Genomic DNA, 19,527 nt, shown 5'->3' with positions numbered 1-19,527 from the left:
CTTGTCCATCTCTCTGAGGATTCCGGGCTGTGCTTTGCAATACACTCTATAGCACAATGTCCACAATAGTAGGAGGCTGCTTCCTTCTTAAAGAATATTCCTCTGAAGAGCATCTTCACATTACGAAAGTACCCACAGACAGGAAATATTTCCTGACAGAAAGCCTGTGTTTTCTTTTTGCCATCTTCATCCTATTACTCTCTCTTACATCTTTAAACCTCTCTGTCTCTCTTGGTACTTACTCTTTCCATAGACTTAAACACATTTGCCAGATCCCGACCTTTCTCCCAGTCATCCCCCAGCAAACACAGCACTGGTGGTTGCTGGCATGGCTGTGATGGTCATTCATGAAAGAGGGGACATCTGCCACTTCAGTTCTTCTCCAGCCCAGGGACAGATCCTCTTTCAGCTTCATCAGTCCCCTTGGCCTTCAAAGGTCACCTCTTATCATTTCTGTGATCGAAGACCATCACAGTAGTGTGCAGTGTCAGGCTGCCAAAAATAAATCAAATTGGCTCCTGGCCAGTGTCATTGGTTGGCTGGTTGCCATGGCTTGCTTGGCTGCTACTACCCTGAGGCTTGCCGACCATGCTACTTTGGGGTGGTGATGTTCATCTACCTTGAAATTTACTACAATGGCTGTATTGTGCTATCTGTGCATACCTTCCCTGGTGCAAGCACAAGCAAAAGGCAGGGGCATTTAATTTATACCCAGGAGAGATTTTTGCCTTTATCTATGGGCAGGACAGAAAAAGACAGGAAGTGGGGAAAGGAATAACTAACCAGATAAAGACAAGTGCACAGATTTTAATGTTTAATATTTCTGGAGTGCAGGAGAGACAGAGTGGTTCTCTGAACCAGTCAGTTGTTCCCCTGACAGCCCTCGCCACTCCTTGTTACTCAGTTCCACAAGCTCTATCTGTCTGTTGGTAATGGCTTAGGAAACAGCTTCAGACAACTGTCCTGCATCCAATAGCATCCAATTGGTCTGGAACCCCAAGCATTCCCAGTTGTACAGTAGGGCAGTTCTTAAGCAATTCTCTGTGTAGATGGAAAAAAGAGATGACTTCCAACCTGGATAAGGCATGAAATGAGTCAGTGGGCTTTGTTCAGTGGCAATGAAGGATTGATGTAAAAAGAACAATCTCTCAAACCTCTTCATGTATTTTGGTGGATGACAAGAATGCCAAGAAGTTGTCTTCTCATCTGAGCATCCTTGTCAAGACTCAAGTTTATAGGTTTTCTTCTTATGATCCAGCTTTTGCCTCTTTGGTGTTGGTATTATGCTTAGAGAGGCTCCCTTAGATGCCAACCTACTCAACAGGACAAAATTCAAAAGCGATTGGGGGGAATTTATACATCACATATGGATGAGGAAGTGAGACTCATTCTAATCTTGGCTTCATTGGCTTAAATCCAGAGAGTCTCCATGAAAGTTACTGGAAAGAGTCTGTTAATGCAGTTTTGAAATGAGATCAGCATCCAGCACAGCAGACTATGGAAGAAGATGGGCTATAATGTCTTCCCAGGGAGGAGAGGAGGTGAATGTCACACAATGTTAGACTCCATTTGTACTTACACAAGTTTTCAAATCTCACCTCCAAATTTGGTTGGCTCTCACATCAAAGCACTCTCAGATTGTCAGGTAAGAATACAAAGCCCAGAATGTGAAAGAGTAAATTGTGCCTAAGGAAACAAATGGATCTTCTTTTGTTGGGAAATAGAGAATGCTTTTTTGTGCTTGATGAAATAGCTTTACAATGGAGCAGCTTCACAGCTGAAATGAAAAATCAGCCAGGTGATAAGTGCTTTGCATGTAAGCGGGTCAGCAGTTCCCCCAGGGCCCTGTATCCTGCAAGCAAGGAGCACTGGGAGGCAACATCTTCCCTTCCTCAGAGGGAGCAAGTCCCTGTGGAACCTTTTTCATGGTTTACAGTTGAATTAGTTCTTTGTTTTCAGTTCAGTCCCCATATTGATGAAAGGACAATACTTGCTGCACTTTGGGAGCACTGGCTATATAAAGATTTGGAAAGGGAGACTGTCTATTGTCTTGTACCAGCCAGAACATGCAGCCTGCACTATGCAAGAGGACTGCAGCTGTGTGACTTGGAATTTCAGTCTTGGCCCAGGAGTAGCTGGCATGAGGCAGAACAACCTCACTGCCATTCCTGTTTCAAGGGAGCTTATCTCTGCTGCTACACCTGGCAGCCAAGGAAAGCAATGCAAATACAGTAGTCTTCCCATGACTGCCCCAGAGGGAGCAACTCTAAGCATACATGACAGCATTTTCTTGTCTGTAGTACTGCTCCAGCAACAAAATAAAACTATAAATGCAGTTTAGGTTACCTGATGGATGCTGATGTATGAAGTATGTGTCTAGTCCTCAGTTGCTCTGAAATTTTTAATCTTTGTATTGTGTCTACATAAAACATCTAAACATGTAAACATCTCATAGGTATTTCATAGCTGGGTTTGCATTGGTGCAAATCGCCTTGTGAGGGGCAGGGTGAGAAAAGTGGAATGCCACAATTTTCCTGCACGCAACCTGACACAGGTGCAGGATTTCCTCCTCTATTGCAGTGAAATACTGTCTCTTGTCCCGTGTGTGCCTCAGGTCTGCTGTTCCCTGATGAGATGCAGCTTGCCCTGTAGAGGTGGGACCTGCACTAGTGGGCCAGTGGTGAAGCAGTACTTGACCCCTTTTAATAAAATCATAGGTGACATTAAGCATATTTCCTGATGACAAGGTGTGGGCTGACTCTGTAAAAGGCCTCTTGAGGAGAGCAGGGTAACCACTCCTTCATGCCTAAGGGGTACCAGTTCTTTTGGGACCTCAGTAAGAAAACATGGATACTCAAGGCTGGTTGACTGGCTTATTTTGTGAAGGCTGCAAATTATAGGAAAGGTGACAGCAGTCTTTCACCCTTTCTGGTGTTGGCAGCTACAGCTGTTGCTCTTCCAAACCACATAGAGGTGACATTGTTTAAGGCAGTGCCTGCCAGTGTCACAGTGTGTGCCATGTTGTACAGTGATCGCTCACGCTAACACATGGCTCTCTACAGACAAGACCAATGCTTGAACTCCACCTAGATTTTGCTCTAAGTCACTCTCATTACAATGTTTTCCACAGTGGCCCACTGCATCTGCATTCAGATCATGTTCAGAAAATGCTCTGTGGGAGGAAGGCTTTCTGTTATAAATGATGAACAAAATTTCTGCTGAGAAGGGCTCAAATAGCAGACCTGTGGGCAGTCTGGACAGACAGACAATGGAATTTAAGTGTAGACTGTTTGCTGTAGCTGCCAGAAGTGCTCTGCACCACTGCCAGTGTCATCTCTTTACTCTAGGATCAAGTAGGCTGGACTTTTCAGATGGATATAAGCTTGCAGAGTATCAGCTGGGATTTGCAGCTCCAGGGAACTGAAATTTAAAATTAGAAGTACTGACTCTGTGGTATGGATGACTGCCACGTGCAGGGGAAAAGGATTTGGAAGGTTCACCAGGTCAGAACAGTCAGATTAGTTAGACATTCCTCAAGAGCTATATAATAGGTGCATTAAGACTGGATTATCAATGTCAGTGCAGTGATCACTTCCAATCTCTGTGGAAATTTCATGGACTCTGGTGAGGTGAAGCTGTACTCACAAGGATCCGTGCAAATAATTGGTAGAGGAACATAGAAATTGCCAAGCCAGGCCAGAGCTACTATCTATTTATTGTACTTGCAGTGGCTAGCACAAAGCACTGCTATGGGCAGATCTAGGGTAAGCTGCTTCTCTACTACTGGGACTCATCCCTGTCTTCGACTGTCTAAGATTTAGTTTACCAGGTAAAGCATGATGTATTCTCTCTTTTGATGCTAATTAGCTGCGGTGTTATATGGCATATATGTAGATATATGTGTGTGTGTGTGTATGCACACAAAATATCTGATTGACGAGGCATCAACAGCTTTCCCAACTCCAACCAACCGTACAATGGCCATAAAGTTTGGTGACAAATTGGCCACCATTGCCTTAAATATCTTTCTGTACTTGTGCTATATCACAGAAATAGCAAAAGCTTGTGATAGCCCTACTTCATGCCTTTGATTGTGAGTATAGCGTCATACAGTATGCATTTATGCACAGAGGGCATAGCATCATAGCCCTTGCTGTTCATCTCTTTCTTGAAGAAAACACAAGCAGTGCTTTCAACTGCTTTTTATATGAAATTATTCCCATAATTTTTAGGAACTCTGTTGCTTTTCTCTGCACTCCCTTTAAATTTGCAAATCTATTTTATGGGATGGAATGACAGAGTGTCTTCACATCAGTCCAAAAAAAGGCTGTAATTTTATACACATATTTCCAGAAAGGCATTATTTCTTCTCTTTTGTTCCTCATCCCAGTCCTTACGCACACCAGCCTCTTCACTTTTTGCAGACAGCTACCCAATGAGCACTGATGACTGCAATGACTCTTTTTGTAAAGACACTACTGAAATATTTTATTTAGCCTTATGATGGTCTGTGAGACAGGACAGTGGCCAAGAGAACCAAGGAAAATGTAAGCAGTGACAGAAGGCTTACAAGTCAAGCCAATGGCATCAGCTCTGTGGGGTAGTTTCCACCTCCAGTTCTGAACCGCCAATAGACCTGTGGAAGACCATATTACACAGGCTCAATTTGAACAGGTCTCTAGGCATAGTATTTCTCAAGACTACATTCATGCTGCAAGCTTGATTTAAAGAAGGGCTTCCTCATTTCTTAGCTTTCCACTCTGGATATCTTTCAGGCAGAAAATAGATAAGATATTAAAATAATGTGTGTGGGAAGCCCAGAGGATGGGGAGTACTGCTATTGTCTGCTTTGCTATTCTTTGAAGAAGAGTCCAGTCTGGTTTTGCAGGTTACTAGAACTGTGACTTCTTTCCTAGTCCTGTATTCCCTGCCAAAAGCTCCCTTTACATATCCTTTAGCTCTAATCGCCTGTACCATGTAAAGAGCCTTGGTTATATCATCACCAAATGGGAATTTCATCTGTGCAAATGTTTCTCTTTTCTTTCTGTGTCCTTAGCTACATCAGTGTCAGCATGGGACACTGGAACAGAGAGGAAAATCTCAGCTGAAGCCCTGGCAGTCAGGAGTCCACCTTGGACACCTGCCCTTAGCCAGGCTGTGGTGTACTCAGGAAAAGAACCATGGAAAGCTGGACAGGGTCCAGAGATGAAAAGGAAAATGCTGTTTCCCTAATGACCAGAAAAGTGAGACTCAATGCTTCATGCAAATAAGTCTTAAATAAAGGTCATAAGGTCCCAATTATCCAGTGTTCAAAGAATGAGAGATTTCCCAGCTGTACCTCGAGGCAATAGCAAATGAGTCCTCTTTTCATTATGAAAGAAAGCAGAAGGTGGAAAACACTATTCAACCTCTCCATCTTCCCTCAGCAAAACACAGTAATTGGTAATGCTAATAATGATAACCGGACATTACCTGTAACCTACAGAGCTTAATGAAGAAGAAAATCTCTCTGACATTTGGAAGAGCATCCAAATCCCAGTGCTGAAGTGGGTGCAGTGGTACAGAACCATAGCTGATAATGCATTTCAGGTACAGGTAAAGAGATAGGAGAGTAGGAACAAGAACTCTGGCCATTGTGCAGGAGCATTCCCCAGTGCTGCTGACCTTGACAAAACTGTCTTAGCAGCTGTGAAAAATGTTTCAAAGATTTTACTTGATAACCACTTGAAGAGATGGAAGACAGAATAAAGTAAAAGTAATTTAAAGTTGGGGCAGTAGCAAGTACTTTTAAAAACCTCTTTAATGTTCTTAAAAGCTTGGGGCATACATTGATTTGGAAATGACACAAGCCTCTAACAGGGAGGTGTGAATGCAAGCTTGTGTGGACTAAGTCCATAATTGTCTAGTTTTCAAATGAATATGGGACTCCATTCCCTAACTGGATGTGGACTTAGAAAAAAGAAAGAGTATGTGTTCCAGTTTAGACATTCCGTGTTATCTATCCTGCTTCTGTAAGACTAGGATTTCACCCGTGATTTCAGCCTTAATGTCACAAGCAATTCAGAATAACCTCCAGTCATCTGGGCTGAAACAAGGGATACGCCACAGGAGACCAAACCCTGTGACTGGGTCTGCCCCTCTTCAGAAATATTTGCGAGTTGAAGGAGTCTGCCTTAATCTTAGATCTGCTTACAAATGGTATCTATGTTTCGCCCCCTGGAAGGCACTCAGCACAGTGTTGTAACATTGGTCCTCTGCTTTCCCTGTTGTCAGAAGGGATGGAAATCCCCCACATTCAGGGGATCTGATCAGAGGGCTGCTGTGAGTTTATCTTTGGTAAGGCTGCTGCAGTTCATAGGAGCAGCTATTCTGTCCTGCTCTTTGTCTTCATTCACCGTCCCTTATTCAAGTAGTACACCAGGGATGCAGGTGGTGAAAGAAAGTAACTTCTTTATTGCCAAACAGTGAGGAGACATGAGTGTCACCTTGATCTTGGAACTCTGTACCACCCCTGTTCAGTCCTGCACTGTCCCATGGATCAGCTCCTTACGGTCAGCATGGACTTTCAGGGTGCTGCAGGTTTGCAAGCAGTGGCACTGATGGGTGTTAGGAAGAAGCTTCAGCAGTGCAAACAGGTTTGGCACCTGCCTTTAAGCTTGTCTTGGGCGTTGAAGGTATGTTTACCCAAAGCCATCCCAGCACTATTGCCCAGCCTTTGTTGGGAGACTTACCAGTGTGGCCAAGCATGGTGCCTATTTGGACTAAACTTGACCTCTTGTCCATGACACAACCTCTCCCAAAGACAGCTGAGGCCCACCAGGCAGGCAGGGGAAAGAAATGCACAGCACTGCTGCTGTGCAGCAGACTTTGGTCTCCAGAGACATTGACCCAGCACTGTTCACTGCACTCAATGAAGAGACAGAAGACGAGAAAGAAAATGGTTTTCTGTGCCTCAAGATAGAAACCTTTTTCATTGCTGCAGCCAAATGACTATGAGAAAAATGGATGGAATCACTGATTTTTACATCAGGGAAGAAGGAGAAGATTCCAGCCACTCCTAACGGATGTAGCATGCAACTGCTTCTTGGCCTCATTTCTAGCAAAACACAGAGACATGGTTCTCCCAAAGAGAGGAGTTAAGCCTAAGTGCAGTTTAAACCACAACCATTCAGAGCTTCTGAGTCCTGCTGGACTGGAATTGTTCTGTGATAATCTTTTTTCCATTAAAGGATCCTTTAATTATTCAAACCCAAACATAATATATACCACTACCACGAATTATGGGATTTGTAGATTAAAGTAGTAAGAAAACCTTTGCCTGCTTTTAAAGTAGCTAGCATGTGAGGGTCAGGTCCTCCTTGAGTGGGACAGAAGACAGGGTGGGCCTTATGCCAGGAAGCTGAAATCCAGTGAGCTTTGCAAGCAAGCCATTGGGCTGCTGGAAAAATTTTCCCCTGATCCCTCCTGCTGGAGCTATTCCACTTTGTATAAATTATTTATTGTTTGCTGGAGCCAGGATGTGGCATTTGGTCTCCCCTATTCCAGATGAGTGCCCTCACCACTGGTCTACAGGGTCAATGTTTTCCTCTGGCCCAATAAATGTTTAATGGTTTATGGAAGTGGAACAGCTCCAGCAGGAGAGGAAGAGTAAGAGAGACGTGTTCATTCACATGGATACCTTACAACATCACTCTGTGACCAGCAGGCAGGACCCGAGCCAAGGACCTTTACAGCAAATAAAATCAGCGGGAGGAGACAATAAGAGCACAGAATGGTGGGGTGCCACTTCCTATGCCTCAGTGCAATTTCAGAGCAATTTCAGAGCAGCTCAGGCCTGATGAGTTCATGCCTCCTATCAGGCCCTCTTCTTCTTATGACCACCACTGTCAAAATGATGGTGCTCAAGCCAAAATTTTGGGCTGCTCCACCTTGGTCAAAAACTTACAAACTCTGCACGTGGAAGCTGTGGTAACTGTGGGCCTCCACAGACCTGTGCAGAGCTGGGCTTCAGGGCAGACTTTGGCTGCACACGTGATAGTGGAGGAGCAGCTACTGCTTGGCCCCACAGCTGAGTAAGGGCCAAGGAAAATGACCTTTAATGAGGAAGAGGAGCCTTGTCATTGCAGACTATCTTAGCAAAGGGCTGTCTTAGCTCCCTATAAGGGTACTTTTTTCCACTATAGTGGGCAGTACTGAGGAGCTGTTGACAACCCAGACATTCCCGCTGCTCTAGAGTGGGAGTGCATCCTGGCCATGGCACAGCTGGCTGTGCATGGGGCATGGGGCTGCCTGGCTATGGCCCTAGGTGGTCTCCCCAGCATTTGCAGCTGTCCCACCGAGTGCCCTCATGCCTCACGTCACGGCCGAATTCATTATCTGCCTGATGGAATTGTTGTTGTGAAAAGCTGATTAAACCGAGATGGCTACTGTGGGACAGCTGCATCGGTTCGCTCAGTGCAGCACTCAGAGAGTTCAGAGACTCGATAGTCCCTCTCCAACTGGGAGAAATGGCTCTAAAAATTGTTTAAAAAAAAAATAAAACAGAGCTTGCCAAATCTGAATTAAAATCAGAATTACTGATGCAAGCTGCTGCCACCTTCACAGAGAAGACTGGTGCTGGCAGTAAGAGCGCTCATGAGAGGTTTTCCAGGCAGCTCCTTCCTTCCTTCCTGCTGTACAGCTTGGCTCTGAAAATGGCTCGGGGCTGACCTACACCCCCTTTCCCCTGGAGCTCACCACTTACTGGACAAGCATCACCACGCCTCTGGTCACAGAGATTTCTTGGGGCAGCAGGGACGACGACACAGCCCAACCTCTCACCTTAAGTCAACCCAGGAGAATCTGGCCTTTGTATGATCTGGGGAAAGTGTCCAGATGCCCACCCAGTTTTGCAGGACAAGTGCTGTGGCTGCTTATCTTTCCATCCTTGGAAAAGCAGTTTTTAAGCAGTCCCAGGCAAGGGATTTTAAGAAGAGGGGAGAACTGCTCTGCACCAGCAATGCCATGGTGATGTCTCGAAGTGGGGTTTTTCCCACAAGTGTTTATAGTTCAAAATCCCTCTTCCTGTGTCTGGGCTCTCAAGCCTTCTCCTGATGAAATGAAAAGCAAAGGCTACCAGGAGTTTTCCTGGGTACAGCATGAAGCCTGAACCACCTTCTAGAGAGCAGTGCGTGTGTTTCAGTGCTCATCCTGCACAAAACACATTGGGATTCTATGGGTGTGCACCAGCTGTGCGTTTGAGAAATATTAGTAATTTCTTTGATGCAAAGAGATGACATCGTTGATGTTGCAACTGCTGGGGACAGTTATCAAGAAGATGGCTGTGGAAAGCCTGACAACTGGCATTTAATTAATTTTAGCATCCAATTTGCAGAGCCTTCGTGTATGATGATGGACGGAAACAAACTAATGATCTCTAAATGAAATTTCTCCTTCATGTAAACTCGAAATGGGAGGATGGCAAAGGGAAGAAAAAGAGACATTTTATATCCTCTCCTTGATTGTAATTCCCTGCCTTCAGCTAGATCAATATCATTTCTGCTGGAGATGGAGGCTGCCTCTGGTTTCCATGGCAATGTGGTTGTTGGAGGCTTGCAGGCTCCATGAATCCCCAATTTATCAGTCTTCTAGGCTTTAATAATGGAGACCAGCAGTCAGGCAGCTTATGAATGGCACATGTCTTTTGGGCTGGGGGAAGGGAGGCGGGCATGTGGTTTGTAGTAAGGGCTGCAGCAATTTGTTTTCCTGCCACTGACAGCTGAAGGGGGAGGAGTATGAGGGGAGGAGCAGCACATTAATTCTGGATGCACTGAAGGAATTTCTAGACCATTTTGCTGCAATTACAGAAGATTTCCTCCTTTAGTTTCTTTTCCCTAGGCAGTTTTGCCGGGGAAGGGGAGGAGAACAGCTTCACAGCCAGTCCTGTGTGAGGAGGTGGGAGCTGTAGATGACAACCCAAAGGTTCTACCACTCTGCACGTTTCCTTCTTCTTCTTAACCCTCTTTATTTCAGGATCAGCAGTGCATGAATGCCAGCAGTCTGCCACAGTTTCAGGTTCATTTTTATCCCCCTACTGATCCTGCCACCATTGCCAGGCTGCTCAGCAGAGCTGTGAGATGGGCAGACCTCTGAGGACCTGATCTGTCTGTCAGGCTTCTGTCACTTGCTGTGCTGTTCTCTGTGCATCTGCTTGGCCTCTCCAAATTCAAACCTCTGTCCCCAAAGTACTGTAAGCTTCATTCCCTGAATTAATTACTTTGCTAGGAATGTCCTGGCTATAGAACAATCACTATCTGTCACTTCAATGAGGTTCAATTGGCCTATATCTATTCAGGGTATTTCCATTTCTTCTTATCTTTCCTCTGATTTCTCCCCTATAATCTCACAGGGCAGTTGCTCTAAAGAAGCTAAAGAATAAATGGATGGGTGTCAGAAAGACCTTGTTCTTCTGTCCCCTCACATGCCCTATATTTCTAAACCATCCTCCAGAACTTAACCAGCAAGGGAGAAATGATGGGTGGCACAAAAGAATGTTGCATGAGATGGGGACATCATGATTTCCAACACGTGCCAAAAGCAGCTGTCAACTGTTACATTCCACAGCTGGAAGGAAATTAAAATCTCTATATTCAAGCTCTTTGAATCATAAGGTATTTAAGGAATTAAAGAGTACCCTTTCTGGTCTGCAGGACCTATGTGAAATCAACAGGGGCAGAGGAGAAGAAGAGTAAAGAACAATTTATGGGTACTTTTTTCTAAGGTTTTTCTCAGCTGAAGAAATGAACGCAGGAGATAGAGGGCAGCTGAGCACCTGATTGTTCATCAGATCAACTCTGATCCAGCTGATGGCTGGGGATACCCTGCACGAGTCACTTCCCATTTCTGCCCTTCAAGCTCCCTGGCTGTGAAGACCATGGAACCTTGGTAGAGGTCTGTTAAGGTCACAACACCTCTGAGGTCACAGCACCTTTGATGCTGTTTGGTAGGAGGCCACTCAATGCCAGTGTAAAATATCTGCCTCCAAGGCACTCTCATCCCGAAAAAGCTCTTTTACTTTGCCTTTGACCACTGTACTGCAGAGTGTCCCACCTGCCCACCACGGTCTGGTGCAGCAAAGCATCCCCACAGAAGCACCGTGAAAGATCGCACTGCTGCCAGGTGGGAGCACTCTGTCCTCCCTGGAGCTGCCTTTGCTTGTAGCTGTGGCAGTGCCCAAGGGATGGGCCTTGCTAAAGGATATCTTGCTGTCTGAAAACCTCACCACTCTGGTAGGCTTCTTCCAGTTCCAGCTGGAGTGAAGTTGCCCAGTTATGGGTACGGTATACAGGAAGTTTGGGACAAAAGTGCTGGTAATAGGCAGCAGTAAATGAACAGTCAGCAGTAGGCATGTTGTTTTTCTCAGCCTCCATGTCTGGCTGCATCCATGGATATGGGAAAGAAGCAGAAGTGGAAGAAAGAAGGAGAGCTGCTTCTTTCCCATTATCCAGGATGGAAGAATATTTGCAAAGGTAGGTGCAACAGGATAACACCTCACATTCACAAGGAACATCCTCCCTTTTCTCTCCCCACCCTCTTCCTCCATCACTCCCATTTCTCTGGAGACCTCAGTGCTCCCTCCCTCAGCCAAAGTTGGGGAGTTTCCGTGGCAACCTGGCAGCTGGTGTCTAGACACTGTGAAAAATGGTTTGCAATGGAGCTGTAAGCCTGACTCCCCTTTCCACTGCCGCACACCCTGAGCGTCTCTCCCACCATTCCCTCCCTTCCCATCTACTGCACACATGGATGCCAATGTGGGCTTGGATTTCCATGGTGGTGCTGGAGGAAGAAAGGCATGGGGTGGGATGAGAAGGAGTGGAAATCCCTAAGCCACTGGCTCTTGAGCCTGACAAAGCACAGAGGCAGCTGGGGCGACAGAACTGGGTCTGGCTGTGCTCTGAAGGTTTAGAAGGATCAGAAAAAGAGGCAGCTGTCCAAGCTTGGACCGAAGTTACCAACCATGGGACTTACAGAAGTTGCTTTTTTTTCTCACTGCTGGGGCAACCGAACCATTCTTACATGGTTCTGGAAAAAGATGAGGGGGTACAGGAATAGGAGGCCCAAGCTACCATGTATGGGGCCATGTTCACCTCTTTAGTTCAAGCTTAACAGGCTGACTTGCTTGCTTCTTTCCAGTAGTTACTGGGCAACTTCCCTGAACCTCCTTGCTTGCACTCGGGACATTCCTCCCCACCACCTTGTTACAGGGTGTGCCAAGGGTTTGCAGATCTCCCATGTGCCATGTGCTCACAAGGATGCCCAGGGCTCACAGGAATCAGTACCATGGGTCTGTCTGTACAGACTGAGGGATTCACCAGGGATTTGGGAGAAATCGTACAAGCCGATACCCTGGACCAGACACAACCACTTACCTGAAATACCCAATTCCTTCATTTCTCAATGTTTAGCTGGGGCAGCATAAGTCTACCAGTTTTTAGAAGCAGCAAGTTGGGAGGGTGGAGGATTTTAGCTCTGCATATGACACATCATAGGGCTGACTGCAATGGGCTAACATGGACCAGAGACAGAACTGTGTAAGCAACAGCTCTGAACCTGAAGTGTGTCTTGTTTCAGCAGTCTCAGACCTACCATCGTCTGCCTGGAATAGACTTCTGGCTGGCTAGAAGGACAGATGGATCGGGACAGATGAATCAAGCTGTGAAGCCTGGATCCAAATCTGGATCCAAATGTCATTACAACTAGGAGATGCTCAGGGCAGGGATTTTAAATGAGGCTTTCAAGTGCTCCTTACCTTCAAAAAGAAAAAAATTCTAAGTAGCGTCTCTGGGTCATATGAGATCTCCTGATAAGAGGGCAGGAAAGCCCAGATTAATATTTAGGAGTAGAGTGACAACCGGATGAGGAACAGGTTTTCCGTTCCATCTCTGCCCGAGCTGTAGCTGGCAAAGGACAGAGAAAGGAGGAAGCACGACAAATGCTAGAGAGAGCAGTGTCTGAGTAGATCTGGGCAGTACTTCAGCATGAATGCACAGGAGAGTTCTAGCTGCACAATCAATATTAGCAATAATTATGCAAACAGTGAGAAAGCAGCAAAAGCAAAATCTCTGCATCTGTATTAGAATCTCAGAGTGTTGTGCAATTTCTCTTCTCTTGGCATTGGCTGTGGTAATTTAAAGATCTGCAGTGGAACAGAGACAAAAAGGAAAACAAAACCCAAGCCACCAGCCACAAAAGAAATGATCATCAGAGAGGTTGCTTCTACTGTGGTCATAAGCTGATGTCTGCTCTGATTTAATTAATCTTGGCAAGTCAGATAGGAGCTGGGCAGGTCCCAAGAGAGAGCGTTTTACCCGGAAATCCACTCAACCTAATTTCACTAATGTAGGGCAGTGGAGAGACTTGGAGAGGAGCCTGCACACTCAGCCATTAGAGCACGGTGTAGAAAAGGCAGCTGGAAGTACCACCATCCAGCAGAACTGCTGCTTGCGTGCCTGCTTCAGCTTCACAGAAACCAGAGCTGCATATGTTCCAGGCGTTTGCTCCCCAGCAGGGCTCGCAGACATGACTCTCACCCTTCCCAGGAAATAAATGGAGTGCTGAGGAGCAGGAGCTCTCTTTGACCCTATTGCAGCAAGGCTCTATGTCTCACTTCCATATTGTAACTCTTCCATGGGTAAGGCTGTTGCCCAGCTGGTGCCAGGTGGAGCTGTAGGTATGAAGCCTCTCTTTGACACAGGCCCTTCAGCAGGGAAGCAAACACACATCGGCCTCTCCCACCGTGCAGCTCTACCCCTTAAACAATTCCGCAGCAATGGCTTAAGGTTTGTCCAAGGCTGCCCAAAAGGTTTCTCAACTTGACTGCACCATCCAGAGTGCTAAATGGAAGTGAAACAGTGGCAGCTCAGCTCACAGATGCCTGTCTCTTTGGCAAAATTATCCTATGGTATAAGATGATCTGGACTGCAGCATAGATTTCCAAAGGCTGAAATAAAAAAAGCAAACTAAAGTCTCAAAGCTAGAAGGGTGGGACTACAGGACTGGAGTGACCACGAACAGTGCAAGTGATGACTGGTGCCCATTAAAAGAACTGTAAGGGTGGGGATTGCAAGCACAAACTAGGTTGGCTTTGTTGTTGGTTTGAGGTGATTTTTTTGGCTTTCTGACCTAGCCATTCTTGCTTTTTCCTTCAGGACTGAATTTGGTTTTGGCCCCCCCTCAAGCTTTTTTTTGCTTTATATTACAGCTCTGCCTCCCCTCCTGTTTTCTTTCCTCCACTCTCATTTTGTGAGTTTCTTTTTGCTTTGTAGCTGGAGGGCCCTAGAATAAATGTGAATGTCTCCACCTTGGCTTGCTGCAGGTGTAGATATTCCCAGACTGAAACTTGTCCTAAAGTAGGCATCTAAATAAGACAAGTTAATAGAGCCTTAGAAATGTCCTATTTATTTCCACTAATTAGGAAGGAAGGAGACGGTGAAAAGATCAGCTGCAGATGTCTCTCTGTAGATGTCTGGAGTTTGGTGAGATGTCCATCTACTCTGACTTCAGCTTTCTCATTTCATGATGTCACCACATGCACATTGATGCTGCCCCAGTCCAGGTCCACCTGATGAAACAGCTCACTGCTTCCTGCTTGTTCTGTCCCTTGCAAGTGGACATAGGGGGCTCTGATCGTGCAGGAGGAGATCTCACAGTGCTGGCATGTTCGGAAGGGAGGCAGCTTTAAACAGGTGGAAGTTTGGCTACCCAGGATAAAATGCTTTTGTTCCTCAAGCAGGGGATGGCTGCAATTCTCAACCACTTTTTATCACCTTTGCAACAAAGAGCAAAGTGAATGTAAAATGCCAAAACTGCAGTTCTGTCTGTATAATGCTATCTGTCCACTATAAACCCACAGGTGCGATAGCCCAGAGTTCAAAAAACTGGAAAATCAAGGCTAGTATTGGGTAAAAAGCAATGTAAGAAATACTCTCTCTGATGTATGGAATCCTCAGGATAGCTATCTACTCATCTCCCTGGAAATACCTTGCCCTCCTTTGCTGGGACACTGAAAACAAGGCTGGAGAAAGCCCAGAGAACATACTGCAGAAATAGCCTGCACCAAACAAACTGGTGAGTCAGATAAACTGTCTCACCTCTCCTCTGAATTAGAAACTGCTGTTAACTGGCCCTGATGTCACTGGGGCTCTGATGCACTGCTCCCACAGTGCAGAGAGAATCCTCTTCTTTTTACTGCTGTGGTTTAGCAGTGCCACAGCTTCAAATTTATTTTTTTGTGCTGAATTCTTTTTCCTTCATGATATTGCTTCTTGCTAAAGTTCATTATTACATAATAACACCAGGTTGCTTCTTTTCCCTCATCCCAAAGACCGATGAAACACTGCTAAAGCTGCTAGGAAATAAGACATAACAGGGTGTAGCAGTACACAGAATGTTTCCCCTTACTGCTTCAATATCATGCAAGAGAAAAGAGGGAGAGTGATTCACTGAATTTTGTGTGATAATTCTTATTCAAAAAGCTGGACTTCTTGTTTATACTTGGATATGCACAGTCCAGCATTTGGGTTGTAGGATTCCTCTCCGTTGATTGAATATGTGATGAAGTGACCTTAAATTGTTCCTGCTGTTCCATGACCCCACTTAGTCCAGCCTATTTCATCCATGACAGAAATCAGCGCTGTCTCTGGCCTGCTTCAGCAGAGAGTCATCGGCCTGCCACTATCTGCTCCCCAGAGAACATTAATGGGGACAGTGAGGCACCTCTGTGCAGCTCCTCTGCCAGCCAGGGATCTCTAGGCGCCATGGGCACTCCCTGGAAATTAGATTTGCCACTGCGGTGAGCTAACAGGGAATAAAACACGGCAGAAAATTGTGTTTCAACTTGCCTGCTTATCCTAAGCGCAAGGACAGCATGGGAACACTGTGAGCTAACCAGCATCACTGAGGTTGCCAGCTCTCCCACTTCGGGTGTGAGCAGATTTCCTGCCCATCCCTCCTGGAGTGCTGTCAAGAGCCCATCACTGTAGGAGCTGGACCCCACTTTCAGCTGGTGATTAACAGGGCATCTGTGTGACTCGGTAGCACAGCAGATGTGCAGGACTCCCCAGTGTCTGTCTGTCCCTGTGCTTGCAGTGTTATGGGCCCGTCTGGTGTGCTGTCTTGAGGGGGCTGTGGGACTGCCAGCTAAAACCCGTGCATATTTTTGGTAGGAAGACACAAAAAGTTTCAAACACAATGAAAAACAGTGTCAGGATTTGTGCTCCTGAAGCCACATTACCCTTTCACTCCTTACTAGGATCTGTCAGAGCCTCGTAAGAAACCAGACTTTGCTGCTGGCTAACAATAGTCTTTTCACTCAAGTTTAGGAGTAGATGGTTGCACACTGGGATTCTACTCTCAGCTTCATCATTCAACGTGTCTCCTGCTATGAATGCCTTAAAGAGCAGCATTAAAGAGACTCTCCTCCCTCCCAGTGATCAAGTCATTCAGGAAAATTTTAAAAAGTAGGCCAAGATTTTCCTCCCAATGGCACTTGTTACAATCCTATTTTAATCAGTAGCCTGTTTTGTCTCTGGTCTGTGGTGGTAGCTGTACCAGATACAGATGGAGTCCTTGAATAGCTGGATGGAGTCCTGCTTAGCTGTTCAGTATCAAGGGAAGGAAAGTCCACAGATGTTTTTGCTGACAGGGGTTTTGCAATGCAGTGGCTGTGGCCATGGGGATGTTCTCACAGAAATTTTTTTCTTTTGGGAAATCAGCAGTCGGTTGACTAAGATAAAAAGTATTTGAAGGTCCAGAAGCAGATCCTTTAATGAAGATGATTCCAAATGGGAAGTTGCACACAACTTAAAGGTGATTCATAAGGAAGTGGTGCTTAGGAACATATTTAAAACCCAGGCTAAAGAGCTGAGGGAGAGGGAAGCAGGAATGTAGCACCTACTGCCAGTATTGGAAGCAAATACAAGTCTGCCATCTGATGGCATCAAATGGACCAGGCCAAAATGCATGAATGGTGTCAGTAAGGAAACTTTCACATCCCAAATAGCATCCTCACTAAACGTGGGTATGAGGGTGCTAATCCTCACAAACTAAACACTGGTAAGTGAACATCCGCATTGTCAGACTGACGGCACAGGCCCTGGTGTGATTTTTGTGTACACCAAATAGCTTTGCTTCAGACAGGTCCCAGACACAGCTACCCTCTTCTGGAGAAGAAGAGAGTTTATCCATATGGACATAAGCTGTGTGGTGCCAGCTGGCCCTGGGGCAGTCCCTGGCCCATTATATTTACTGGTACAACGTACTTTGATAGCCCATCAGAGAAGCCAGGAACTGTGCAGGGAGCCCAGAGTGCTCTCTGAATGACCACTGTGGTTATAGTGATGCTACAGAGGTATGTTGAGTGCCATCACTGAGGTATATGTCATACCAATGACATGTGGTCTGTCCCACACCACCCAGCCCTTCAGCACTTGTTTCTTTTCCTTGTTCTTTATCCCAAGTCTGGATTGCTGCTTGCTTGACCTCTCCATGGGGTGTATGGGCGTGGGAGCCAGTGAGAAAAAGGGGAGATGGCAAGGGAGCAGGCCAGTCACTACAGTGCACTAAGACCCTTTTCATTATTTTGTCTTACAGCCCTGCAGCCACCTTTTACAGGACACCACCTTGTCCTGTAAAAAGCAATCCAAACAGTGCAGGGATTGTTTCTGAAAGAGGCTGGGGACATGTTACTGTACCCTGATGAGAGCTGGGCAGTAGAAGCTCAGAGACAATTAAATCCATCCTGCTGCAATGAAGGAGGCATGGGCTAGATGAACACAGAAGTGAGATCACTCCAGCTTGAGGGGCATTGTTTTTGTTTGCCTTGTTCCTCCTGGCTGCCTCTGCCTTCCCCTGGATTCTGATCCTCTGTCTAGTTCATTGTGGGATAGCTCCTAGCATTAGTTTTTTTCTCATGTGAATGATGTGTCAGAACAAGGTGTCTGCCTGACAGGCAGACCCAGCCTCCAGTTGTACTCACTGCTTCCCCCAGGGCAGCTTTGCTTCTGAGAGACCAGAAAACTAGAGAGATGTGGCAGCCTCTGGTGAAGACTCCCATTCTTGAAGGCTAGAGATATTTCTCTAGATCTCTGTTCAGTGTGAGAGAAGTTTCAGTTACAAGTTATAAAATTTTTCCCTCTGGGTCTTGCAGGCTTCAAGTGTATATAGAGGGGTTTTTTTTTGTGACCTCATTAAGTCTCAGCTGGGAGGATCCATAGTGGTAATTGGGGGACAAAAATTCAGCAGTGGTTGGTACCATCAGTGGGTTCTGTAAAAGGCTCTGTGATCTAGTTGATAAGCCAAGAGTCTAATCAGTGCCCCTAATGAAATGACAGTGGTGGTCTGGCACATCAGCAGTGAGCAGGGCAGCTCCTTCCAGTGGCACATGCTTTCTGGCTGAAGGTGTTTTGTGAGAGCTACATATTTGCCTGCTGGACTGAACCTTAGCATATTCTTTCCAAGCTACAGAAATTCCAGGGACTTTAAGCCCTGGGTCACTTTTGGGACCGACAAGCCTGAAGTCATGCAGTCCATCAGGCTGTGTGCGCGTGCAGGATGCTCTAGATCATGGCTGACTAACGCTGGACCATCTCTTTCCCCACTAGATGCTGTAGAAGAAACCAAACCTACTGAAAGTGCCCAGCAGGAAGAGGTGAAAGAAGAAGAGAGCAAGGCGGACCAAGAAAATGCCTGAACATTAAGAAATGACTCCCCATTGCCCCTCCCTCCCTCCCCCTATCCTCTATCCTTCCTTCCCACCCCAATCTCGATCTCCCCCCTTCCTGCTCACATCTGTGAGCCTGTCTGTCCCTCTCCCATTACCACTTAAACCCTTTTTCTCTCTGTGTGGCAAACATTTAAAGAAAAAAAAAAAAGCAGGAAAAATCCCAGTCAAACAGTGTGGCTTAAACATTTCTTTGTTTCTTGGTGTTGTTATGGCAAGTTTTTGGTAATGATGATCCAATCATTTTGGGAAAATTCTTGCACTGTATCAGAGTTCTTTGACCTGGCGCGTGCGTGTGTCTGTCTGCCCACTGCGAGCGCTCTCTCTCTCTCTCCTCTCTCTCTTCTCCAAGTGTGTGTGTGTGCAATGTTACGTTCATCCGAGGAGTCCAGACTTAACGAGTGAGTTAAAACAAAAGAGGGGGGAAAAAAGGTTCTTTTCTTCCTTTTTCAATGTGATGGAATGAACAAAAGAAAAAACAAAGGACCAAACACAGCAAACAAATGAACAAAAAGAATACTAAACCCCAGTTTGTTTTCAGAACTAAAAGAACAACAACTAAAAAATGTGCCAATTAGCATAATGCTTGGCTCCAGGCTCCTTTTTCAAACTGAACAATAATTATAATAAATGAGAATAATTATCATTAATACCACCGTGTCGCATTTCTATGCTGCCGTACATCCTGCTGGCCTGTGGTCTTTGGTGGGCCACTTCTTGCGTGGCCCAGCAATGCTCCTTGGCCACCAGTCAGTAACCGACTGCTCTCC

General features: G+C 45.8%; 1 protein-coding gene across 1 annotated transcript in view; it reads left to right on the top strand.

Moving 5' to 3' along the window:
- The window catches only part of GAP43 (growth associated protein 43), a 53,216-nt gene extending 33,809 nt beyond the window's left edge, over window positions 1–19,407 (top strand). Inside the window, exon 3 of the mRNA XM_042031782.1 lies at window positions 18,639–19,407. Coding sequence (XP_041887716.1) covers window positions 18,639–18,727 — 89 coding nt within the window. The 3' untranslated portion in view covers window positions 18,728–19,407. The remainder of the gene's footprint in view (window positions 1–18,638) is intronic.
- The last annotated feature ends 120 nt before the right edge of the window (window positions 19,408–19,527 follow it).

The sequence above is a fragment of the Corvus kubaryi genome, unplaced genomic scaffold, assembly GCF_017639235.1.
Source record: "Corvus kubaryi isolate FWS band 111438036 unplaced genomic scaffold, C.kubaryi_AGA036_p1.0 37341, whole genome shotgun sequence".
In the NCBI taxonomy this organism is placed as follows: Eukaryota; Metazoa; Chordata; class Aves; order Passeriformes; family Corvidae; genus Corvus; species Corvus kubaryi.
Note: the sequence above shows the minus strand (reverse complement) of the source record. Positions and strands in the feature narration are given on the sequence as shown.